The sequence below is a fragment of the Lonchura striata genome, chromosome 2 (assembly GCF_050655825.1).
Source record: "Lonchura striata isolate lonStrDom1 chromosome 2, ASM5065582v1, whole genome shotgun sequence".
Lineage (NCBI taxonomy): Eukaryota > Metazoa > Chordata > Aves > Passeriformes > Estrildidae > Lonchura > Lonchura striata.
The window spans coordinates 60,071,811-60,098,584 of NC_140704.1; the positions used below are offsets into that span (position 1 = coordinate 60,071,811).

The window sequence follows — 26,774 nt, forward strand, 5'->3', positions numbered from 1 at the left end:
TGCTTGGATATATGGACTGTGAACCTATTCTCAGAGGTGAGAATCAATGAGAAAAAATGAGTAGATAGTCCTTATCTTCTCATATAGGGATTTAAAAGGCAATGGGGAATAATGGTCTTTTACAAAGCTGCAGGGAGTTTGGCCTAGTTAGCACTTTTGTATGCTAACTTAGACTTTAATAAAGTATCAATTAGCACATGCAGAATCAGAGGCCCTTTCTGAATCAATAGAACATTGTTTGATGGTCATTTTATGAAGTAAGAAAGCTCTTCGTTGTGGTTAGGGACATTACAGAGTAGCTTGCAACACAAAAGTCCTTATGCTGGAATTGAGGGTACAACCTCCTGCTTGACAGGATAATCTCTTTTAAAAGAAACATCGTTTAAGCATACAAAGCTCTGGATCTGATTTACCTGCCATGAAATTACTGCTGTTACAGAAGTGGGGACCCTCCAGAGCAAACAAAGTACAGCTGGAGTAAATGCTTTATTCCCTTTTAGCTGCACAGTATGGCAATCCTGAACAAACACCTTCTGATCATCCCTTTCCTGGGAAGACCCATTTCTTATGATGATCAAGGAAAGCATGAGGGCTTTTTTCTTCATCTTTGTTTCCTAATTATCATGAGAAACACTGATCATTCCAGGATTCATTTGGTATGTTCACATAAGCTAACAATATTACCCACACCTGATAAGGTTTCTCTCTACCACACAGTACAACCAACAGGTTTGAGTACTTACACAGTAAACACAATTGGAACATGTGGATTCAGCCTAACAGAGGAGGAGATAAAGAGGTAGAAAGACCCAAAGAAATTATAGAGTAGACTACATCCTCAGACCTTTTATTTTACATTATAAGATATGATTTTTATTTGCATTTCAGGGTTATAGAAATTTAGGACTTTTCTAAATTACTTCTGGTTTTTGTTTCTGATGCAAGATCACCTGAACAACTTCCAAGATTGCTCTCAAGCCTTTTCTTAAAAGCTAAACAAAAAATGAGATTTCACAGTTTCTATCAGTCACGTGTTCCAATTTCCACCCATCTTATTCTTAGAGGTTTGGTGTGCTTGTAGCCAAAATTCCTTGTGCTTCAAAGTAGGCTTATTTCACCTTCACCTGTCCTGGAAACTAAGATGTAAATGAGATCAGATCATCAGATCACTCTTTTTGTTACACCTCTTAGTATGCATTATACTTTTTTAAAATCTGGTTTTATGGCCTCACACAAATTTTGTTTTTCCAAACTCAGAAAATATAAATTTTAACCTTTTCACCAGTCCTGTTTTTTCAGACCTCTGCTAAAGCTTCTTGCAGTTTTCCTGGCAGCAGTTTGGGAGTCTGTCCATGTCTCCTTTTCAGCTGTGAGATGCTGCCTTTTTTATGTTGATGTTGCCTATAAAAATGCTCCACAGATATGACACAAGCAGCTTGCCCAGTATCCTGTGGACACAGCACAGAGTGGCATTTTCCTCCTTTGGAATGACCCATGCAATAGCGTTGGCTCCTATTCATTTTGTGGTCATCTCTTTTCCTATAATGCTGACTCATAGGCTGTTACTCACGTGCCTGGGCATTTGATTTTGCTCTTCCAAGGCTTGTGTTTTTCACTTGTCCTTATTGAATTTTCTGGTATTGATTTCTAAACATTCCTCCGGTTTAGCAGGATAATTTTGAATTCTGTCCCCATCTTCCCAAGTGCTTACAAAATCTCCCAGCCTGATATCCTTCTCACATTTTGTAACTGCTAGCATAACCTTCAGTGTTCTGATCATGAAGCAAAATCCTGCAGGACCACTTGATGCTGACCAGTTTAACACTGGGCTGCTGACAATGGTTGTTTTCCAGTTTGCCACTGTCATTTCACCTGGGTCTTACTACCCTATGCTGCCTTTGACAATGAGTTGTGGAGCTGTCTGAAGAATTTTACAAAGGTCAAGTTGTAGTGCATTCTCTCATTTCACATAGGCTAGGCCAGTTATCCTAACCAAGAGAGGAAAATCAGGCTGGTTTTGTTGTCAACTTGTTCTTCACAAATACATGTTTGCTATTCCCTAGCACCTTATTATCCTCTAGATGATGAAAATTTGGCTGTTGGTTCCAGTAACTTTCCACATATTAAAGTTATAATGAAGACTCTGTAATTCACTAATTCACTGGTTCCTCTTCCCCACTGCTCCCTTCTCCTTAAATATAGGTATAATAGTTTTTCTCTGCCAGTCCTCTAGGAACTCACTTATCTTCTGTAATCACATGAAAGTATTCACTAATTTTGTCTATTGCTTTAGCTGGTTTCTGAAGTACCTGAGGGAAAATTCAGTGTGGACTGATTAATCTTGCAAGATTTCAAAAATGTAGGCTATATGACTTGAGAGAAGACAGAACATAATATATAATATCCCATCAATTTTCACTGGGCACTGTACCTGGCTTTTGGCTATGATGAAGTTGATGAAATAAAAATGGATCAATCTATTTCTTCATGCTGCCCCCAAATTTAAAAGAGAAGCTGAAAAGCTTCAGAAAAAGCTGGAGAAAAAAAAGGAGAAACTGAAGGTAGTATTTATACTGCTACATTTTTTAAAGAGAAAAAACTATTCTTCAGTCAAAAGGAAGAAATCAAAATTCACGCTTCAGTGCATAAACTGATTACAAGGGTCAGCAAGGAATTGTTCTCACCATTTCCATCATCTTACAACAGTATGGTCTTATTTTTTATGGTTAACTAAAGATTATGTATCAAGCAGTATCACATTATTGACCTCAACACTGAGCACTAGTGCTTATTCCCATTGTTCTTTATTTTCTACTTCTTCCCCTCTCTGAAACTTAAAATACGAAATATCTAATTAATCATACTTCTCCAACAAGGAGGAAGAAACAAACGACATCAAGGCTGGAGTTTTCAGCTTTAACTTGAAGCAAAATTTCCATGTGTAACCATCTTTCAGGAAAATTATTTAAGAATGCATGCATGTCTTTCACATCTCATTCATTTTCCCGACAATCTGTAGTTCAATATCTAAGAAAAATACCACTTCTTTTCTCACACGTTCTCTCATTAGGATTTCACTTGTGTCAGACTAGAAGACCACTCCATTTCCACTTGGGGTGTACCATCTTTCCAGCTTCCTGGTTTAATCCTCTTTGCTGCTATTAGTCACAGCTATTCTGATGTCAAGTTCCTTTTGTCAGAATTTATTTCATTTCTGAACTATCTTTTTCAAAGCATGTGAAGAGGGAGTTTAACTATTTGGAAGTACCAGCTACTGGCAATTTCCAAAGGCAAAAATCTCAACAGTAGAGCAGAGACCTAGTTTGACAAGCCCATCCTGGTATCTCAAAAGATTGTGGTGCAGAACTTGCTGATAAAAATGCAGATTCATAAGTAAGAAAGAATACATTTAGAAAGTATGTAAGAATCTTGTTGCTGAAGTACACACATAGATCTAAGAAAAGATCTTCAAATTATTTGAGGGGTTGCATGAAGTGGCTACCAACAGTGGGAGAAATAGGCCTTGATGACCCTGCAGTTGCTGCTTGCAGGGTTTCTCCATGTTCATGTGGTGCGTTCAGGGTCATTAGTTCTTTCTACACCACTGATGTCTCCCTGCCTAAAGAGGAGGTGTGCCTAAATATTAAAGAGGCACCAAATTACCTTTTATTGACCATCACTAGTGACAGTGAATGAAAGCCATACCTTACTTTCAGGTTCATACTCAAAAAAAGTTTGCATTGATGTGCTCTACTGATCACAGAAAAGGCTTTAAAGCAGTGGGGAGAACCCTAGAATTTATATGTGAATAAAATTTTTCTCTAAGACTTTTAACAAACAAATGAAGAAGAATAGAACTACAAAGCTTGGTTTATTATGCTAATGTCTTTCCCTCATATCTCTTCCTTCATGCACAATAATTTCAGGTCCTTACAGCTGCTTTGTCATAACAGCTAACATACCTCAGTTACTATTGCAGAACTGCATGCAAGATGATCCCTTAGTCAAAGAGATTGTATAACTGCCCATACTTCCCTTAGGGGGACATTAACCTAGTTCTCACTTCTCGAGTAAACCTGCTAATCCCCAGGGAGCAAACAGAAATGCTGGGCAAACAGTTGGACTCAATGATCTTAGAGGTCTTTTTCAACATTAATGATTCTATGATTCTATGACATACAGTAATCCTTGGGATCTCTCCTTTTACAATGCTAAGAGAATATCAGTGCAATTATAGCACTGCACAAGCTCATTTCTTTGGGAAATCAGACTCAAAACACCTGCAGAAGATTCTCCCCTCTGAAGGACAGCAACCAGATGGCTCACAGCAGATAATGGAAGGATGGGAATTTCGGCCAAGAATACCTCAGCTCTTACAAAAGCGGCTATTACATCACCATTACAAATTGAATACTAAAACAGATGGAGCACAGGGTTTTGGATTCTTCTCTGAACGATTCACCTGTTACAAACTGACAAGCAAAGAGTTTGCCAGCAAGACAAAAGATCTTTTATATTCTAGTAAATGCTTGTTCTGCTTAGACATTAAGCAATCAATACAGAGGAACTGCTTCATCTTATGAAATGGGAGGTACTGGGAAAGCTCGAAACATGTCCCAGCAGTGGACTATGAAGAAGATGGAAAATAGATAATACATACTTCTTTGTGAGGGATAGGTGATGTTAGAGCATGTCACAGTTATAGATACAATTAGATAACACATTACACACACTCTGTGGAAACAGCAACAGTGGAGTTTGAAGACCAAAACCTAGAGGCTGGCATGCAAAGCATATGAGATTGTTTTTCAGGCTTTATGGACCTTTTGCTTGCTGTCTTAGAACTAGGACAAATAAGGTCAGTACATGTTTATTGCTTCTTTATTCTTTCAGCTTGAAAGTGTTCTGTGAAGGCTAAGCACTCATATTCTGTATTTCTAGAAATACTTTGAAGCTAGGTGATAAAAACAAGGTAGACTAGTATTTCAGAGAGACAAGGAGGCTGTAAGTCTTCTGTTTCTTTGCTGGTGCGGTTTCATATACTTTAGCTTGGACATGACTTGAAAATGTTCATCCTGTTGGCTACTAGTGTATGTCCTCATGCTCAGACAAGGCAAAATAAAAGATCAGGGGAGGTGTAAGTGCCAGTGTTGTACTGCTGAGCAATGTCAGAGTCAAGAGATGGTAATTAAAGGAAAGATTTTCACCTTTAGAGTACCTACACCTATTTTCTAAGTCAATTTAAAGAATATCCTTTCCCTATGAAAAGACACAATTAAAAAAAATCAACACCAAAAAGCACAAACAGAGAAACCAAAAACAACAACAGAAAAGCCAACTATCCACTAAATGCGAGTGGGTGCATGCAGTAATTATGAGAGATGGCAAAATATTGATTTCTGGTTAGAAAAAGAAATTACCTGTTCACTTCTTTGTCTTCAAGAGCTGCTTTTGGAAATGGGTTAGGATCCATTTCTAATATGACAAAATTCTGTATGAAATCCCAAGTTAACAAGGAACACAGTCACAACGAAACTAGAAAGTTGTCTTCAACAGCAACAGCACATAGGCCCTTGCCAATGATTGGTTTTGATTTTCATGCATGGGAAGAAATATTACTTCTACTTCGTGCAGGCAGACAGCTGCTTCCCATATCTGTCACCAGATAGGAGGTAACACCTTGTCTGTCTTTGGCATTTGGGGTTATCAGAGAGCTTTATCCAGTAGCTGTGGGATAAGAAAGAGATCATTTTTCACTGCCACAAGGAAAGATGTCGTATTGTGGGGACTAGCAGACACAAAATGCAAGCTAATGAACATGATCTGCTACCATAGCCACCATGCACTACAGACAGGGACACCTCAGGTTCAAAATGCATTCCAGGTGTGCAACAGGAACAGATTTTATCCCATGGCAGGGGAATGGTAGATGCCTGAATTGCTCAGGGGCCTTGAGACAAGTCTGAGCAAAGGCTTTTGGTACAGCTGCAAAGAAAGGTCACACTTTGGAGAGAGGAAGGGCTTTATGGTTCATTTTTTTGGTTTGTTTTTTGTTTTTTTTTTTAATCATCTTATGTGCTACTTTATACGAACATCAATTCACAATTTAGAGTTATTTGTACAGGCTTTTTGACAGCATAGCAAAAGTAGTCAGGATGTGAGAATTAAAAGGAATTTTTGCTTAATAATGAAAGCATAATTAGTATGATTTTCATAGGTTTTATATATCTTTGCACATCCTTGATGAAAGAGGGGTTGTTTTATCTGAAATTTATTTGAATTTTGCAGTGTATTTGCAATGCTACACTTAGTTCCTGTTGAAGTCGACTTCAGCAAAATTAGTTAGACATGCATGGAGCTTTAGAAACCATCCTGTACCTCTGTACTGCTCTTTACAGTAGTATTTACAATGCCTCACACTGAGTAAAAGCTGGGGATCAGATCTTTCCCTGATGCAAGTTATCAGCATAATTCAGTTTGGAATTGTTTACTCTGTCATTGTGTGTGTCTTTTATTCTTTTTGATCTTTTTATGCATCTATAACCATAGGGCTGGGATTTATACGATGGGACTCCCTCTGTCATTCTGTGGGATTTTTCACTCTGCAGACACTCCAAAGCTTTGAAGGACTTCAGATCTTGAGCAAAATGAGTTCACTGATGTGTCCCAGGAGAGATTGTTGACTAGTTTGTAGATATAATTTTATGACAATGGATTGTATTTGGAGTTAATGTTTATGCACCATATGGTACATTGTCAAGTTTCATTGTAGTTATGAAGGTCTTAATAAAGTGAAGTAAAAAACAAAAATATATGTTTAGGCCCAGTCTGTTTTCAAGAAAAGTAACTAGTGCTGCGAGATTTTTCCTTTTAACTTAAATTTGCCCAGAAAAAATAACAACAGGTAATAGTAATAGTAGGACTGTTCTGGGCCAGAGATAAAACATAGGAAGTTCTGGAAGTAGTACAGAAATATTTAGGACTATAATTATGCAGCCTGTTTAGAGATAACTAACTCAGGTACTGCAAGCATTACGATTTCTAAAATCATAGAGTCACAGAATCACAGAATGGGTCAGGCCAGAAGGGACCACAGTGGTCATCTGGTCCAATCTCCCTGCTCCAGCAGGGTCATCCTAGAGCACGTGGCACAAGATTGCAGCCAGACAGTTCTTTCACATCTCCTGTGAGGGAGACTCCACAACTTCTCTGGGAAATCTGTTCCAGTGCTCAGTCATCTGCACAGTAAAGAAGGTCCTCCTTGTGTTCAGGTGGAACTTCTTGTGCATCAGTTTCTGCCCATTGCCCCTGTGCTGTTGCACAGCACCACTGAGCAGAACCTGGATCCATTCTCTTGGCACTCTCCCTTCAGATACGAATAGACATTGATGAGGTCCCCTCTCAGTCCTTCTTGAGACTGAGCAGGCCCAGCTCCCCCAGCCCTCCCCATGCCAGAAGTTGGCTCCTTGTAAGAGAGGTGCTCCAGTCCATTGATCATCTTGATTGCCCACCACTGGATCTGCTCCAGGAGTTCCATGTCTCTCTTGTACTCAGAAGCCCAGAACTGGAAACAGCACTCCAAGACATAACCTCACTAGGGCTGAAAAGGGGACAAGTAGGGCATTAATTTCTTAAGAAATGTTAGTTCCTGGATCAGCAGAGCCTTCATCCCTGGCAGGTGGTGTGTCTGGTGCAGAATACAGCCTACAGTTGCTTACTAATTGGTGGTCCTGTGAGGTTATTGCAAAGGTGTCTTATGTCAAAGCAGCAAGCAAATGAGGGTACAGAAGCCCTAAGAACTAATCTGTGAATACATAAAAGAATAATCCATTTCATGGTGGGTAAAAAAACTGCACAGTACTCCCACCTCCACCTTGGTTTAAAATATCAAAATTGAGAAATTCAAGAAACAAAGTAAATAGCTCATTTGGATAATTCTTTTAGTCAAATTTAATTTCTTCTTACTGTGGTCATTACCAATTTCTTTAGTTTCTTTTGCAAAATACTGGGGGCAAAATCTTTAAATGTGTCATTAAACTGAGAAATAATTTTCCTTATCATATTCCTAGTGCAGTGTATGTGCTGCTAAGAAACGTGACATATTTGAAGCATTTACTTAAGAAGTATCACATGAATTTGTGTACTCATGTACAGAGAAAATTGAATGGGGAGTTTAACACTGGTTGCCTCTCTTCCCCACTTTCTCAGTGTAATACTCCAAATGAATTGCCTGCCATGAGCCATGAGCCTACATGGATTCCACTAAGGTCTGTAGCATTCTACAAGAGTGCTGAGTTCACATAGCAAAATCCATTGCAAGGACCAGGCATAAAAGATGTAAGCATGTAATTAATTTTATGAATGCAAATGGTCCACTGACTCTCTGGGGGGGACACCTGCTCCTTGTGGCGAGTACAGTAAGCATGTCAGTAAAACTTTTCAAGTCTGAGCTTTTTGCCTATAAAATCCTTGGCATTTATGTAAATATGTATTGAGCACAATACATTTCAATCCCAGTGGAACTCTCTGGGTGCCCATATGGTCATTCAAACTATTAATGTTTTTATCCTTTTGTTGGAAGTGTTGTTCTCTTGAGAATTAACAAGATAAATGGGTCACTTGTGAGAAATGCCAGAAGCTGGTCCTGGCACTTATTTAGTTTTCCTTTTCATTGTTGCCCAGAATTAGCTATTCAATTAAGAATAACTTAATTATGGAACAAATATGTGCTGGGGAGGGGGGAATATCTGTAGAACTGGAGCATGAAGAGCAGTTCACACTTGGAATATACCTACTTTAATTTGCAATATGGGCTAAAAGAGAAATTAACATTTTTATTGGTGAACTCTTTTTTGTGTAGAACAATTAGGTAGTTCCTTTGTACCATGTACAGACCACAAGTAGCACAAAGATCAATCAAATCTTCATGGGTCTTTATGAAGCCAAAAGTTGTATTTGTAACTGCTGACTGACCAGAAAAAGGATGTTTGCAATGCAAGAACAGAGAAAATAACCTAAACAACCAAGCTGATAATCAAATATTCATCACAAAAGCTGGGGCAAGAAAGGCATTCACTTTGGGTCAGGGATATAAACTGCACAGATTCACCTAAATGTTTTACCATAGAGTACACAGCTGTGAGAAACAAAACATTTAAGTTATTCTTGAAAACTAAAGCACCCTCTGCAGAAATCTCACAGATTTTGGCCATGTAGTTTTCCCAGGCTCAGTAATTTTTGTGTCTCAGCAAGGAAAACAAGATTTCCCTCTCTTTACTGCCTTCAAATTCTATGCACATCCCCATGCTGAGTCATGAAATACGTTTCTGTAATATATTTCAAACAGCAAGCAGAGGTTCATCAATTCCATCTTTGCAGATTTCCTTAAGAATGCACTTTGAAGGGCTCCAAGAAACAATTTGCATTAAGCCACATTAAAAGTTCAGTTCTGCCTCACTCAGTAATGCCAAGTAACCCTTCCTGTATGATGGCTGCCCCTGATTCCCTGCAAGGAACAGAATCTGCCTCCAAGCCTGAGCCATCCATCTGTGTCAAAAACCACTGTGGACCATTTAAGTCTAGAGAACTCACCAAGCTGAAACACCCCAAACACCTGGATCTTAGCCTAACCAAGTGTTGTGTCTACAGCTGAAGTGACCCTGTACTCATCCATCACACTCATCTGGTGAAGAAGCCATCTGTGTGAGTCCTCTGAGAGACTCAGTCACCCTTAACTGGCCTTAACGGTAGCTCAGCCATCACTTGTGCTACCACTCAGTTCAAACCCTAAATGTATGTGCCTTTTTACACCGCTGAGAAATGCATTCCTTGCCCTGTAGGACTTGCAGATGCAGAAGCCAAGAGCACATGCCTGGGGTTGGTGATACTGCGGGAAAAGGGACGCAGACAAATCAGCAGCACCTCAGGCCAGGAGTTAACAGAGGCCTTTTTCATCCCTTTAATACCAGCTGAGAACCTGAGACAGAAAACAATGTCATTCTCCTTCAGTCTCTGAGAGGAACCATTGTGGACTAAATATTGTTACTAATGGTATTAATTTGCCCTTAGACAAGGAGCAAAATGCAACTATGAACTGCTTGCTCATGGTTTTGGAAAGGCATGAGAAACCAGAAACTCTGCTATTAATAAAGGAAAAAAAAACTCTATTCCACTTCAATACTACTGCTTTCTTCCATTTCTACAAAAATATATGACCATGTCACCATGGGCTGGCAGTAAATGGGGAAATACTGGTACTCAAGGAAGGAACATCCTTTTACTAGTTTACATTACTTAATGGCAAGTTTCCTGACAGTTGCCATACCCCAGAATAAGATTGCATTGGGAATAAGAAATGTTCTTAGGGATATTGCTGCCAGGGACCACTGAGTTGTACACTATTTTCAAGAAAGGTTCCTCATGGAACTGCACATTCAGATGTCAAAAGCTGTTCTCACAGAAAGCCTGAAGCACTTATATTGCTACTCTTGACCGTTTTTTCACTGCTTTTACTTACCTTGATTCTTGCTGGTTTAACGCACATGTGGATGAAAAGCATCCTGATGACCTGATTTCTTTTACTATTGCCTCATTACAGGTATACTGGTAACTCTGCAAGTTCATTTAACAATGTCTTGATACCTTGCCTAAGCACTGTTGATCCTTGATGGCTGAACCTAATTGCAGGAGACACCTGGCACCATTAGTTTTGAATCTGTGCTTTGAGAATTCACTTACAAATACAATTCTGATTGCCACAGGAATTTGTCCATTGTGTTGTATCACCTCTTTGCCACATAAACAAAAATGCAACTGATCTGTGCAGTAGGTGAAGTTTCTTAACGCAAAAACTCCTGGTAGGACCTTAGCTGCTGGATCATAGCCTACCCCCAGTTACTCTTCCAATTGCAGGGTGTATTCCCTCAGATTACATTAGGAGGTGGTGGGAAGCTCTTCCCCACATTTATTCATCAGCAAAATGTGGGTTGTAAATAATGTCCCCCTGACTTTGCTGAGAAGAATTTGTTGTTTAAAACATGCCATGAACATGGTGGACATACTTATGAGTGGAGGGCTTCAGCCTTCTTTTCCCAATGTTGAGGTGTATTGGAAGTTTGGAGCAAAGGCCTCACAGGACAAAGAGAGGCAAGCCCTACACACAAAGTTCTTGGACTCCTGTGGCTCTGGGCAACCTGCAGGGACTGTGAGCCACCTCCCTGCCTCTCACAAACAGCTGCCAACTTCTTCATGAAGTGACAGACACACAGAGATTACTGTGGTCCTTCTGGGCTTGTACTGCTTAGGTGAATCCCAATTCTTTAGCTTTGCAGACAGTAAACCCTAACATATTATGTAGCCAGTGTCTAAACAACAAGCAGTTCTGGATATTGCGCTGCTTAGAAGGATTTTACCATGTTCTGTGCTTATAGTTTTGACTTTCTTTCTCATATCTATTAAGGCTTAGGCTGTAAACTTTTTCAAGGTAAAGGACTCATTAGTTTGCCATACTTCACAACTGTATAGGCTACTGGCACTGTGTGGTCATACTTCTGGGCTTTGTACTTGGAAACATTTTGTGTAGAAATTAGACTTAGATGGTAATTTTGTCTCTACCCCCCCCTGTGGACATTAGTTCCAGATTTACGTTGCCATTTTCAGATTTCAGCCAACTTTTGGATTATTTTTTAAATTTCTGTTTCAGAAGATTTATAAGTGTACCCAGTTCTCCAGTTGTAACAACCTTTATGCCGGGAATTCACAACCATACTCTTCTTCTATCTTAAAAACTTTGCATTGTCTCAGGCATTACTTTAAAGTCATGCAGCTGTCTAAAATACTTGTTATTATTTTGAAATCTTCCAAAAATTTCAGTTGGAAATATTTGACAGACATCTCCTGGTACATTTATTTCCACAGGATAAAACAATTAACTAAGCCTAAACACCTAAGTGTAGAACAGCAGTAAAAGGAAGTGAACTACTGGCTTAAGACTCAGAGCTCCACATGCCTTTCCTAATTAGTCTGTTTGTCATGAAAAAAGAAGTGTTCTTTAAAGCAACAGCAAAAATACTCTACCAACAGAGGATGTATGGAGTGTTTTGATAGAGTAACTTGTGTGCAGTACTAGATCATGCAGTTCAGCAAAATGGTGAAGAAAAGGTTTGCCTGGAGTGAGGTTACCAACTAAACTGACTTCATGACAAGACCCTAGACTGATAAGAAAGTGCCCTTTGATAGAGGTCATTGTTCCTTTGCCTAAACAGGTCTTTAAGGACTGTGAAAGGAAAAAATGCGTTAGCATGACTTGCTTGGTGTCATGGTTTGACACTGGCACAATGCCAGTGCCCCCATGAAAATGTGATCCCTCCCTTGAATGCTGTGAAATGGAATCTAGAACAGAGCAAAGCAGGCCCAAGCTTAATAATATGGAAAAAAAAAAAAACCTTTATTAAGCTACTACTACAAAAGGAAAAAGAAAGGAAAAAGGAAAAAAAACCACACAAAGATCAAATGAAAACCTTGCAAAGCATTCCTCCTCCCACCACCCAACTCCAACAAACCACAGCGAGACACAATCTGGACCCCAATCAGGTTTCCACCCTCCAGACAATCGATACTCAGGCCTTCGAGGGAACAGAGTCTCTCCTGTGCCACAGACCCCCCAAGAAACACAGCTCCACATCCTGTGTTTCCATGTCACACATGGCACCGCCCGGAGAAAAGTTTGCCATGGTGACCCTCTCCTTTCCGTGCACAGTGCTCTCACCACCAATGCATGGATGGACAGACTGCTTTTAGGATTTTTCCTTTCAAGGATGCCCTGCCAAGAGGGGAGAAAACAACAGTTCAGTTTTTCATTGTTTGGGACCACAGTCCCCCCCATTTTCCATTTCCCCTGGGGCCAAGGGTTCAAGAACAGAGATCTTCTTCTCTTTCCTTTCCAGGACAAGGGGGCGCCACCACAAACCCCCTAACCTCTTCTCCGTTCACTCCACTTTTGTTTTTTTCCCAGCTGAAGCAGGTCTCTTGACTCACTGGCATCCTCCCAAAACACAGTCCCTCTTGGAGGAGAAGATTGGTTCAGGTTGTGGCTAACACGGAAAAGTCCAGCCAAAAGCCACTCCTTGTCCCCCTCCCATCTAGAATTCCTCCTTCTAACATCCCAGGGTCCAAGGTGTCCCTCTTCCTCTCTTTTTCAAACCAAGGAGGGGAAAGGAAAATTCACAAAGCTTTCATTCCTCAAGGAAGGGTTAAAAGTCCGAACTCCCCAGGGATGGCTCGATGCCCGGACATCCAGCAACTCCCACGCACTGGGCACCTTGCAGCTCCCCCCTCTCCTCCTTCCTCGCGGTGGAATTGCTGACAGGACAGGACCGCCGCCGTCTCTTTCTCTCTCCCCCTCGGGAGAGAAACCGGGGTGGGGGGGGGGGGAGGAAATGGAGACATCCCAGATTTCTTCCACCCTTCCATCTGCAGGGGCCAGCCCGGTTCCAGTCCTTCCACCACCCTTGGACCTACCGTCGTCAGGCCATGGGCCTTCCCCTCCCCACCCAGCTCGTTGCTGGGCAGGGGAGAGTTTTGCACTGCGTCCTGACCAGAACCAAAGAGAACGAGTTCCCCTGGGAATTCTGCTCTTAACCCCTCTGTGTTCTCAGAGGTGTGTCCACCTTCAATTGGTCAATATCCAAATTGACCTCTTCCTTCCGGAAAAATTCTCTTTCCGTGTCAAACCACGACACTTGGACATACAGTATGTGGCCATCAGCACTGTGAAACATTTTGTTGGCTATAAAATCATTAACTGACCATTCAAATTCTAGAAATATTGCAATCAGTTCCTCAGAGAGGAGGCAACAGAGTGTGAAACCTGAATTCAAGCAACAGAGAGGATGAAAGAATAATTAAAGTCAGAAATAACTTTAGCTTCCAGAAATTATACTCAAGGTTTGCACTATAGTAATAAAATCTGTATCTATGTAGACATGTGTGCATGGATGTGTAATGGCAATGACATTGTTTCCAAACAGAAAGATGGTTGCCAAATATTGTTCTCCAGCTATCATAATTTTCCAGAGTGAACTGGTTTTAAATATTCTCTAAGGACTTCTAGTCATAAATATTTCTAAAAATATGTCAATCAATATTATAAAACAACCCTACAACTAAATTAGCAACGTCAAGAACTCATTGACTAAACCCTGATATGACTGGTACCTGAGGCTCCAGGTCTTCAGCTTATATGGCAATGGTATTTCTGTTTTCAAAAGTTGTTTATCCTGATCTTACATTTTTTATATAGAGGATTAAATACTTTCTAGCATATTTACCTATTGAGAAAACTCATCTGCCTTGAGGAAAAAGGCATACTCTTATAAACTTCCTTTAACTTTACAGGATACTGCATTTCTGAGAACCAGGATCTCTTCTGGACATTTCAAAGGACTACACAAGGACCTACTTTATTCTCAAGGGACCCAAGTTACTGTGTTTGGACTTTTAAATCAGTCCTAGTATACGGATGTGGACTTCAGGTAGAATGAGCAATGCAAAGAACTTGTTTGGACTTGGTGTCTCCTTGTATTTTTGGGGACTGATGGACCTTACTACAACTGTGCTGTCAGGAAGTGCCAGGCCCCTCACTGAAGGGCAAGAAGACAACCTGTCAGACAAGCTGCATCAGCGTATGAAGAGGAGCTGGGTGTGGAACCAGTTTTTTGTTCTGGAGGAATACACAGGAACTGACCCTCTCTATGTCGGGAAGGTAAGATCCACAGTGGGAGGATGTCTGTAATAGTGTATCAACCTGTGTATCTGCAGATTGTGGTGAAAAACGGGATGTTTACTCAAGTGCCTTTGCCTTTCTTCTTGCAGTGACTTCATCCACATTAATTTCACTTCTGCTCCCAAGAGTTTTTGCCCCGTGTCACCTTTGTTTGGAAAGAATTTCTGTTTCAAGGGGCTGTCAATATATTTGCCTATTTCAAAGAGATCTGCTGCATCAATCATCATCTGCAATTTGAGGTAGTGTTAGAAAATCTGCAGCAATTTTTCCAGGGACTCCTACAATGTCAAGGCAAAGCAACATTATATTGACGTATAAGGAGTAGGAAAGAAAGGAAGAGTTTCTGATTGTGCTTCTATCCATGATCAAGTCAGCTAGAAGCTGCAATTCAAAATCAAATTAAATAGCTAGTTTCACTTTAAAACTGCCATTTTAGGTTTTGTTTTCTGTAAATCTTCAGGGTCAGAGTATCTTCTAGTTTACCACATCTTGACTGCAGGTTAATTTTGTGGACTACAAAGAAGTTGCTCCAGATCTAGAAGGATAGATGGACATCTCATTAAATCCAAGTATAAAGAGTCCTATTTTTGGATCCCTTATGCCCCAAGAACCTACCCATCAGTACAGATATGTGTAAAATATATTCCCGAGCTCATTCTATACATATACTTGGTAATATTTTGCATTTACTTTTCTGTGTCTCCTTGTGGAAGAAGCTGATGGAAATCAGACCAGTGATGTCTGCTGTCACAATCTGTCTCACCATATCCATCCTCCTTTTTTGTTTTTAAAGACCCTGAATCGCTGACCCTGTATTGACCCTGTTACTCAAAGTTTTATGGTCAGCATCAAGTGTGCTTTTATTCTACACCAAGGTGACAAATCTGGACAAAAATGTGGAGAGACTTAAGTGTTTGAACAATACAACCAAGATTTACATGCCTAGAATATCAGCTACAGCTATGACAAGTGGAGACTACACATAGGTATATATGAAAAATAACTTAGAAAGGATGCCAGAAAATAATTCCTTCACATTTCATTGCTTACTTTTATGAGATATAGGCTCTGTTTTTCCTTCCAAGCTATCCTTCTGCAGGAGAAAAAAAAAAATATTTCATATCCAGAGGCCCAGTTTGGACTCATATTTATCATTCTACAGCCCCATAGAGCTAAACTGTGCTCTCAGTCACACAAATATAAATCAAAATGGATCTGCAGGCTTCAGAAGACCTCCTCCTGATTTAGCCCTGCATGACTGACAGCAAGATGTGCTCTCCTTCCTCCTACAGCAATGGCATTACTAGTGATTGCCTCCAGATGAGACCTCATTAGTCTTCATTCATCTGTGCACCTAGCTTTTCAGGTCCTGAGATCTCTATTGATTAAAGAAATTAATACCTGTTTTCAGGCAATTCCCAGCTTCAGAACAAGGGCCAGACTTATTATTCCACATTCTCAGTTACATCTGAAATTACTTCAGGCTTCCACTTGTGAGCCAAATCTTAGGCAAAACACGTATGGGGAGAAACCAGCTCATCTTTCAGACCTGATGTTATCATTAGGAGCACGCACATTTGGCACAGTCAGCAGCACTCCTGAGCTTGCCACCGCTCAGCTTTGCCCAAGGGAAGGACACCAGGACACCAGGATGGCTCCTCACGCCCCTCTGAAGCCCAAGCTGCCACCAGGGAGATTCTCCAAGGCTGCCTGGGCACTGGCTGTGTCACGCCAGGGTGCACGAGAGATAATTAGTGCCCAGGGTTAACAGGGCCAATTAGTCCCGCGCACCGCTGAGCTGGTCCCTCGGAAGGGCTCTGAACCAAGCAGCGCTCCGTGCAGCCCCGGCTCCAGGGAGCTCTGCTGCCAAAAGGGGCCCATGGGGCTCGCAGGTTCCATGGTGTCCCAGCCTGATCAGGTGCGCAGAGCTGGCCGAGCTGGGATGGGAATGTGGGGCTCTGTGAGGCAGAGGCTTCCCCTCGCCTCGCCCAGCCAGAGGCACAGGCGCTCCGAAGAGGCAGCAGCCTCCCACAGCTCATCGCCTGCCTGCATTTGTGCTGCCTGAGTCTCAGGGATCCTTTCCTTAGGAAAGGGGTCAGCAGGGAATAGACTGTGGGGTGAATTAATTGTTCCGGCAGGCTAGAAGTTTTTCAGCCCGAGTCACCCCAGGCTGACTCAAAAATAGCTCTGGTAAAGGCTTGCACGGAGTGGGGCATGCAAGGGTTTTCAGTCTGCTGCTGGCTGCTCACACCAGCCCTCCAAAACAGCCCTGGGTCCCCTACCAGGCCAGGCAGGGCCTCTTCCAACTGATACCACCCACAACATCCTGAAACATCGTCATAGCCAGGCCTTGCTTTTATCCATCTGCTCTCTCCAAGCCTCTATCAGAAGAAGAGAGAAAGCACAGCACAGAGCCAGTTGTACAGCTGGTTCTGGCTAGTTCTGTGTGATTGGAGCAACCAAAAAAGCACCTTGACTTGAACCACAGGTCCAGACTTGCCTTTTATGATTTCCAAGGCTACTGTGATTCTGTGAACTTCCCTAGACAACTGTTAAGGCAAGGTGCAAAATCTGTTCTGGACAGAGAAATGAAAGAAACTTCCTGACGTGAAGCCAGTACAATTTTTGCTTTTCTCCAGTGCTCATGATAGTGATTTAAAGTACTTCAGCTTCAGAGGGTTCCTGGTGCTGTCACAGATAAATACAAGGCTTCAGTTTTCCTAGAGGTGTCCATTATTGGCTAATAGGATGAACCAGGGAAACCAAAGCCCCTTCATTTGCTACAGCAGGTATTTTCCACATTCAATGAGCAGCCTACACTGTGTCAGTAATTGAACTGGGGACACACTTCACCATTTTGCCACGTTGGAAACTCCCTAACTCTGTTTCAAAGAAGCATTTGAATCACAGCAGCTGAACAAATGAGTAAAATGCAACCTCTCTGCAGACTATCAATGTACACCAACCACACTCAGTCATGTATCCTTACAAAAATCCCCTGCAGGTGCTACCTCCCTGGAAGCAGAGAAGGGAGAAGCACATCAAGGATGGAGTCACAGACTGCTTAGCAGAGCTGTGTGGTTCTCCCCCGAGCTGCTCACTGCAGTGCTACTCTCTTCCACGTGCCCTTTGCCAGGAAATGTGTCATTCCAATGCAGGTGTAGCATCCTTATTTTTTTGTACGATACTCATCAAAAGAAGCAACGCGGGTTGACACAGTTAAAAATTTCTCAGGAGTTATCAGCTTTATTCCTCCAATAACCCCTTCCTTAATATGGAGGAGAAAGTAAAAATTAATTCCTCCTACTCAGTATCAATCACACGGCAGCACCATTTATTGCACCACCCATAAAACAAGCCCAACTTAAGACTAGATCACCTTTCCACCACAGTGACTTTTACACTCCAAACTAGAACATCCTGATATTAGGTTTGGTGTGAACTTCAGTCCCTTCAGACACCAAATTCTTTCAGATTTATTGCACTCTGGCAGTGTTATGTCTTTTTGTCTTTTACATTCTTTTTTGCTTTGTCTTGAAAAAGTGGGTTATACAAGAAGCTGTAAAAGTGCTGCTAGCATTTCTTACTGCCTAGCCTTGGTTGAGACCCAAACAATGTGTTTCTAACAAATCACAGTTATACAGAGACCCTCTTGTACTCCCAAATTCTTAATAGCATGCCATGTTGATTCCTTGTTTGCTCCCTTCACAACTGCATTTATTCCAAATAGAGCTTTGGACAGAAGGTGTAATTTAACTGATAAGTTTGATTCATTATTTGCTTCTAAGTATTCTGAAAATTCCTGACCACATACTGCTATTTGAAAAAAATGCTTATTTTTTTCTTTCTCTTTTCCTCCTTCTTTTTCTCCTTCTTCTTCATTTTCTTTTCTTGTTCCTGTTCCCTTTTTCTTTTCCCATTTTCTTTTTTCCTTGTTTTTAATTTATTTTTCATTTTTCTCTTTATTTTCTGTTTAATTTGTGCCTTTTGACCTTGAATTTGACTTTGCCTTCCTCTTTCTTTTTTTTTTTTCCCTTTTCCTCATTTAATGATGACTTGCTGGTGTTCCAAAACTCATTTTCTTCCATCAGGCCCAGCTCTAATTCCCCAATCAGGTCTAACATCTGTATCTGTCTCAGCAGCTGCATTCTTTCACTGATGCACTAATGCACTAAAACAAATGCCCAAGATGTAGCTTAGTGGTTCTGAATCAATTTGAAATGCTATAATGGTGTCCTCCTTCTGGAATTATCCTGTTTACTAGCTCCTACAGTGATAATCTCTGAGTTATGGGCGTTTCGGGTAAGTCATGACAACCACTGTCTTTTTTTAAATTAATCACAAGATGGTGTTTCCTGAAGATACACCAGTTTGCAGTCCTGGTGCCTGCATGTGAATTAATACACATGGCAGCCATTTAAATTTAACTGTTTACCACTGCCAAATTTTTCTAGGCTTGTTCTTCCACCATTCAGTTAATACATCACCTGAGAGCGGCCAGTTTTTCTCCAAAATATCAATGTTTCTCAGATGCAGTAGCCACTGCAGGGATGGAGGCAGAGGAGGAAATGGCCTGACACAGCCATTGCCACAACCTGCACCTTCAGCTCCTGCAGGTACACTGCAGTGCTGCTCTCCATGGGCCACCTCCATACAGACTTGTCTGCAGGCTGGGATATGCCATGGAAAACCACAGGATCCCACCTCAGCTGAAAGCACTCTTGCCCTGAAAATCAAGAGTGGGTCCAAGTTTTGCATAAGTTGCATGACCTACCTGAGAGGCAAGTAAGGGAGACACCCTTCAAGAAAATGAGTTTCTCCCAACCAGACCCTTCACTGGGGGAAAAGCTCTTTCTGCTCCCTGGTCAACAGGATCATGTACCCTAAAACAGCTGAGGAGCTGCTTCACTGGCACTAGAAATGCTCAGGTCAGATAAGTAATTTTGCCCACATTCCTATGAAACTTTCTCCTATGTAATAAGTTATTGGATATGTTCTTTACATTTTTAAACAGCTCAGAGAAGAGATTTCTTCTTTCTTTCTTGAGACAATAGCCTGTATTCAATTATACAAAGTTTGACTTCTGCTTTTCGACACGAATTATCCATTTCTGCTCAGATTCTTTCTTCAAATACTGTGTTCATATATTCAGTTTATAATTCTAAGATTTTTCTCTCCAGTGCAAATATTTACCTATGTTTGGCCCCATCCTCCAAAATTGCTCCCATCTGTCCTTTGATCTCATCAAAGCATTAAACACACACCTAATCCTGACCACATTTCTGAGATTATTTGCCCATATATGCATTTTAAAATGTACTTAATTGAACCCAGAACAGTTTCACTGGGTTTTTTTTAATTATTATTTCTCTTTTATTCATTGCCCACAATCATAATCACACTGGAAAACAGTATTCACATCTGAACCATTTTGATTTTTTGCACCTCAAGCCAATTGCCTTCCTGTCTTTTGGTACTGAATGATTACTGCCACTGGGCATTGATCTTTATGTTCTATTCTTCAAAAGCATGGAATTATGAGCATACCATCATGGGTTTTCATAGTGTGAGTGAAATTAACCAGTTTCATTGCTTTTGATAGTCATTCCAGTATTTCATGGGAACCAGGTGTTTAACAGAATGTAGTCCCCAGAATTATTTGTTTCCCTGTTTAAGATTATAATTAGTACTGCATTTACTCTTGCGCTTTTCTCTTGCACAGCTCACAGTTATCTGTGGCTGTTCAGAACTAATTAGCAGTCATGCAATAAATCCATTTGCTAATTTCCTAGAATAACTGGGATGGTTCTCATTTCTATAGCCTGCCATGCTCATAAGCAACTGTTTCTTGCTGCTTAGCTTACCTACTGTTTGACAATATTCCTTCCTGAAGATGTAAGGATCCAGACTAATTTTATTACTAAAATGTAATGGAAGAATATTTAAATATTTCTGAATCATGGGTAGCTCTCCCATTCTGCATTCCCCTTGATCCCAAACAGATTTCCTTTATTTGCCCCAACATTATGCTACCCCTGTAGTGTTTGACTCCTCTTAAGCCCTGTGAGGAATCACAGTCTGCAGCTTTGCTGACCTCACTTTAGACCAAATCTTCTCAGTGGCCATTGTAATAAGGCAAAAGATAATTATTGTGTTGAGCAAGATTCCAGAAATGCACAGAGCTTGTTCCTGTTTGGGTGCCTCTGCCTTTTCTTGTGGCACAGCTGTGGGTGCAGAAACAGGAAGAGAGGAGAGGGCTTTTAACTGCAACTATGTGTTACAGACTTTACTATTTCCCTCTTTCACCAAAGAGAGTTCATTAGAACCAGCCTGTGAGTGCTGACAGCGAGACCAGAACGCTCAGGATGATGGCATGCTTTGTGCTTCTCAGCAGCTGCTTACCCAGCTCATGGTCGAATTGAATCCTGTTCCTTTCCACAGCTCCACTCTGACATGGACAGGGGAGACGGTTCAATCAAATACATCCTCTCAGGAGAGGGAGCTGGCATTGTGTTCACCATTGATGATACCACAGGGGACATTCACGCCATTCAGCGACTGGACCGGGAAGAAAGGTCACAGTACACCCTCAGAGCACAGGCTCTGGACAGGAGAACAGGCCGGCCGATGGAACCAGAGTCAGAGTTTATCATCAAAATCCAAGACATCAACGACAATGAACCCAAGTTCCTGGATGGACCTTACATAGCCTCTGTTCCAGAAATGTCACCTGTGGGTAAGACAGATTTTGTGGAGTCTCTTTCCCTTATAAGCAAATCGGAGATGGTCACTAAAACACAAATTCCCTGACTCCTTGACCTCAGCTTCTGCCCCTTGCGCTTGAGCTGCAGGACAGAGGAGCTTATCCTGGGTGCCTGCTTGCTGTAGAAAGGAGACAACAGGCTTTACATCAGCAGCAGCTCCTCTGAAAGAAAATGTGCCAAGGGAAGCCTGAGAGATGAAAAAGGTGTGATTCAAACATGCCATGTTTAGATAATTTGTAGTAACATAGTGCACCTTCTCTTCTGACATTGGATGGTAGAAATCATAAAGTCCATTAGACAGCCATTACCATCCTGAAAATAACACCATTTTAGCAATCTAATCAAGTTCATACTGAGAGCTCAGGTACTGTCCAGGAGCCCTTCAAAACATGGAAACATGAAAACAATCATTAGCTCCTTCTAATTCATGTAAACCTGCACTAAACAAGGTTCACTGAATCCTGAGATTCTGTTACTCTTTGCCCTCCACTTTTACAGAATGGGATCATGATGAAGACATTGCTGTTATTGCAATGCAGAAGACAAACAGTAGTCTTCCTATCTTCCTACCCTGACACAAGTCAGGAGAAATCATTTCCATATAAGAATTCAAATAATCACATAAAATATTGTTTTTCTGGACTATTTTTTCTTTCTTTTTGAGCTGTCTTTGTTTGCCTATTGCTTTTTGGCTCTATGACATCACTGCAGAGATAATAATACCATATAAATTTCATGTCCTGAAGTTACAGATATGCTTCAACTTCTCATTCTTAAATATTATGTTGACATAAAGCTAGAGAAAGGCATCAAATACAGAAGTTCCAGTCAGTAATAATATTTCTCAATGGTAATGGCTAGCTTGAATTCAGATTTATCTTAAAGTGCTTATCTAGTAACATCAGATTTGTTTGTAACACAAAACATTATGTAGAAAGCTAGATAGATTCATAATGGCGTTTTCTGACATTTTAAGGAGTCAAAACCCTCACATATTTCAGTTGTGCCTCACCTTCTCCTTGTTCTTGATAAATTACATTACCTGCAAGCCGTTACTAGTTTCAGAGGAAGCAGACCTTGAAAACCAATTGAAAAAAGAAATATATATGCCTCTGTGTGGGATGCAAAGGCACTTGTGCAGTGTATAATCTGTAGGCTATGCAATGTAAACTGCAGTCCCACAGAGAGATTATCTCAGAGATACATCCCTTCATACTCATTGTTTGTGTACAATTCCTATCCCTCAGTCAACTTACATCATCTATGGCCCTGCCACAACAGTTCATGATTTATGTCAGCAGAGCTGTGGAACTTCTTTGAAGTGCCTCCTAATAACATTTAAAATCAAGACACAAGAAAATAAGCAAGCAGTATATTATCACCATCTCTCTGTCAACCATAACAAAGTACTGTTAGTTCAGCAATTCTGTAACTGTGGTCCATAGAGTACTTGCTCTTTTATATCTTCTTATAGAAGCATGATGGATTAATACCTGTTAATTCCTTTAGTGCTAATAAGCTACAAGTATGAACAATAAGTACAAGCACTATGAGTACAAGTGAAAAAGTCCAGTGTGGGAAAGCTCTTGTTAGGCATTTCAATTTACTTTGAACTGTGTATTTTTCCTGCCAGGTCTTTATCCCACAAAGTCTTACCTTGATGGTTTTTTTGTCAGGCACCTCTGTTATCCAGGTGACAGCGACAGATGCTGATGACCCAACCTATGGGAACAGCGCTAGAGTCGTATACAGTATTCTCCAAGGACAGCCATATTTCTCTGTAGACTCTCGGACAGGTATGTTATTTCATCAGGGAATGAGTCAGTGTAAAAACCAAAAGAAAAAGTTGCAAGCAGTAAAAAGGGGCAGTGCATCATAGCCATGGTCAGAGAAATGTGGTTTTGTGGCTTGGAGCCAAGATAGAGCAGCACTGTGTGAGGGGTAAAGTAATGCTGTGGCAGTGAGCTTCAGAAGAAGAATCTGCTTTTTCCAGTGATATATTCCTCTGAATGATCATATTCTGCAACTCAGGATCTGGATAGGTTTGGTGCTGTAAATACTCTTGTTGGGCTTCTATCATTGAAAAATGTCTTCAACAGATCTAGTTGATAACAAGGCTTGGGGGAAAAAAAAATCTATGAACCAGTCAGGACTGGAAAATGCAAGCAAAAGGATGCAGTTATCTGGAGTAGTTTTACCTAAGGGTATTCTTGATAATAACCTTACATTTATCTACAGGACACCCTCTCTGTTTCAGTTTCTTTCTCTCTCTCTTTTCTCTATACATCCAAGGTTTATATTCAAAAGTGGAATCTGACAGATTTTGACAGTTTCTAAAGGGCATCTGTAGTACTAAGGTCAGAAACTCATGAGACGATAGTCACTGCAGAGCCCTAGGGGACAACATAGGAAAAACACTGAATAAACTTCTGAAGTTAGCAGTTTACAGGGTAGGTGTTCTAGCCAAAGACAAACTTGTATGTGACATGCTATTTTCTCTGTTTTGTTTATATTTACAATATAAATAAACTACTAATTCTCCTTTTGGAATCAGGTATCAACCAGACAAATAAGGGCTTAATCATAGATTTGCTGATTACCAAAATATTTCTAAGAAAGCAAAGAATAAATCCAGGGTCATATCCAGAACAGATTTTACCTCTAGAATGCAGTTTATACAGAAGATATCTTCCCTTCAGTGACAATTGCCAACGCAATATCTTAAGTCCAAAATCATGTATTTTATCAGTATTTAACCCAGAAAAGGTCTTTTTCTCCTCTGATTAATTTCCCAGTCACATAGAACTGCATCTCTGGACAGGCTCAGAGATGCCTCAGTTTTATCTGCCTCAGTCAGCAACTGGACTCATATTTAGGATAAGCACTGTTGTGAGCCAGAAGCCATTTCCCTATGACAAGCACAGGACTGTAATCAGCTTCTCCTGTGCAAACTCACCTGTGGGATTTGGTAGCTCACAAAATGCAATTGCAGCTCTGACATGTTTCTAAAATAGAGCTAGAAGCATAAGTGACCAACAGCTCCTTTGTATTGATAGATTGTGATTAAAACACCCAATAGTGGACAACTCATTTCGGTACAGTCCTCCTCTAATAGTATTTGGAGTCCTTTACCATTTATGTCCCAACACAGACTCTTGGTTCCAGAGGTGTGCTCCTATTCCTATTCTGTCACTGTCCTCACAGGTGCTGAAGAAGTATCTATGTGAAAACACAACTTCAAAGGAAAGTTGAGAGCCTCCTCCTCCCTTTTTCCAGAGTGCTTTTACAGCCTGACCACAATCATATTCCCCTAGAAGATAAAAGAACTCTCTCACGTCCTAAGAAACCATCTGACTTTTAGAGAAAAGAAAGGACACCACCTCTACTCTTTACTGTTTTCTTAAGAGCACAAACCTCACTCAATTTAGTGAAAGAAATGGTTCCAGTACATTTCTGTGGAAGACGTGAGGCTCTTTCCCATAGACTTTCCTATAGCCCTAAGGATGGGTTTTATGGCCACCGCCATCCTTAGTGTTTCTTTGCTGACTGACTGCAGCAGCATCAGATGCTCCCTGCTCTGCATCGCTGCATCTCTGGGTACCTGATCTGGTTCTGAATCCTGGTGTCCCCTAGGGACCAGAGGCTCCAAAGATATGCATGGCAGAGCCTGGAATTTAGGCACTGATGTCTTATTTTAGGTCAAGCCAAGAGTGGAAATTCCGTGTTCATATATGGAGAAAATACTTCCTAAATGCTAAGTATTTCCATATCTTATTTATATACCCATGGGAGCTGAGGGGCTACAGCACTTCACAGGTGGCACTCAGCTTTGCAGGATGGGACTCTGAAGTTCTCCACGCAGGAAAATTAAAGTAACACACTGTGAGCTGTTCCCTACCGGTCACTATTTCTTCCCTTCACACACAGCGATAATTGCCGACGCAATATCTTTTTACTGCTTTTTTATTAAACCCATACATTGTCTTTCTGCTAAAAATAAATACTAAATGCAGATTAGTCAAGTTAATGGTGTCCTGATGTGCAAGTGCTGCGTGTTGAACCGTGGGACCGCGACGGTGCCTGGGGCTGACACATTTGCCCCACGCCGGAGGGCATCCCAAACATGCCGCTAGCAAGGGAATATCCCATGGCAGCGCATTCCCGGGCTGCACCGCCGGCTGCTCGATGGAGAGCCCTGGAGATACTAGAGGAGTGAGGGGCTGGGAGGGCTGCGGGACAGACAGCGGGGAGCGCTGCGGGACAGACGGACAGCCGGGAGGGCTGCGGGACGGACGGACAGCCGGGAGAGCGGAGCTGCGCGGGGCCAGCGGGCCGGCGCTCGCAGCCTCCATAGGAGAAGTGCTGCTGCCACCTCACGTCCTGTCGCAGTAGTGTTACCCCGAAGGGAAGGGACGCCCCGAGGTCTGGGGGAGCAGCGTGGCCCCTCCGGACCGGGCGCAGCCGCGTCTCCCGCGTTCTGCACTCGCAGTCCCAGCCTGGGTCCCGAAGCAAAGCCCCCGGGCTCATGCCGGGTGGTCCCTAGGACTGCGTGCTAAGGAACGCTCTGGAAAACTTGTCTTGATGGATCTTTTAGCAAAGCACATCGCTTCCAGCTTTTGTGCAGAGATTGTCATCCTGAGCAGGGCCTTTAATTCGACGTAGCACACTGTTCCCAAAAAGCTTTTCCTTGGAAGGCAACATTTTAATTTTGAACAGGCAGCCTGTCCCAGAGCTGATGCATTTTAACTGGCTTCTTTAAAATTCACACCTTCTGTTAACCTAGATTCTACTTGGGTGAGTTTTACTCTGCCAGGAAAGGTAGGACTCAGTGCAGAGCCTGGTCTCACTCTTGACACAGGACAAAGAGCCCTCTACCCTCTTTGTGTATTCTCTAACAGCCGTTTTCTTTTGTTCCCCAAACGCCTTTCCACCCTCAATCTCAGGCTTAATTAGAACAGCTCTAATGAACATGGACCGAGAAGCAAAAGAATATTATGAAGTGATTATCCAAGCCAAGGATATGGGTGGACAGCTGGGAGGATTAGCTGGAACAACCACAGTCAACATCACTCTCTCTGATGTCAATGACAATCCACCCAGATTTCCACAGAGTGAGTACCCGTGGTGCCACGACAGGCAAAAAGGGGTGACTGAGTGTTATTTATGTCTGCTGTTTGCTCTCATTCTCAAACTCAGGCTAGTGAAAACTAGAGATGGGCAGAATTTCA

General features: G+C 41.5%; 1 protein-coding gene across 1 annotated transcript in view; it reads left to right on the forward strand.

Moving 5' to 3' along the window:
• The window catches only part of CDH20 (cadherin 20), a 121,794-nt gene that overhangs the window by 69,135 nt on the left and 25,885 nt on the right, over positions 1 to 26,774 (forward strand). The window contains exons 2-5 of the mRNA XM_021552338.3: positions 14,395 to 14,761; positions 21,224 to 21,518; positions 23,223 to 23,342; positions 26,490 to 26,657. Of these exons, the coding sequence (XP_021408013.2) occupies positions 14,519 to 14,761; positions 21,224 to 21,518; positions 23,223 to 23,342; positions 26,490 to 26,657 (826 nt within the window). The 5' untranslated portion in view covers positions 14,395 to 14,518. The remainder of the gene's footprint in view (positions 1 to 14,394; positions 14,762 to 21,223; positions 21,519 to 23,222; positions 23,343 to 26,489; positions 26,658 to 26,774) is intronic.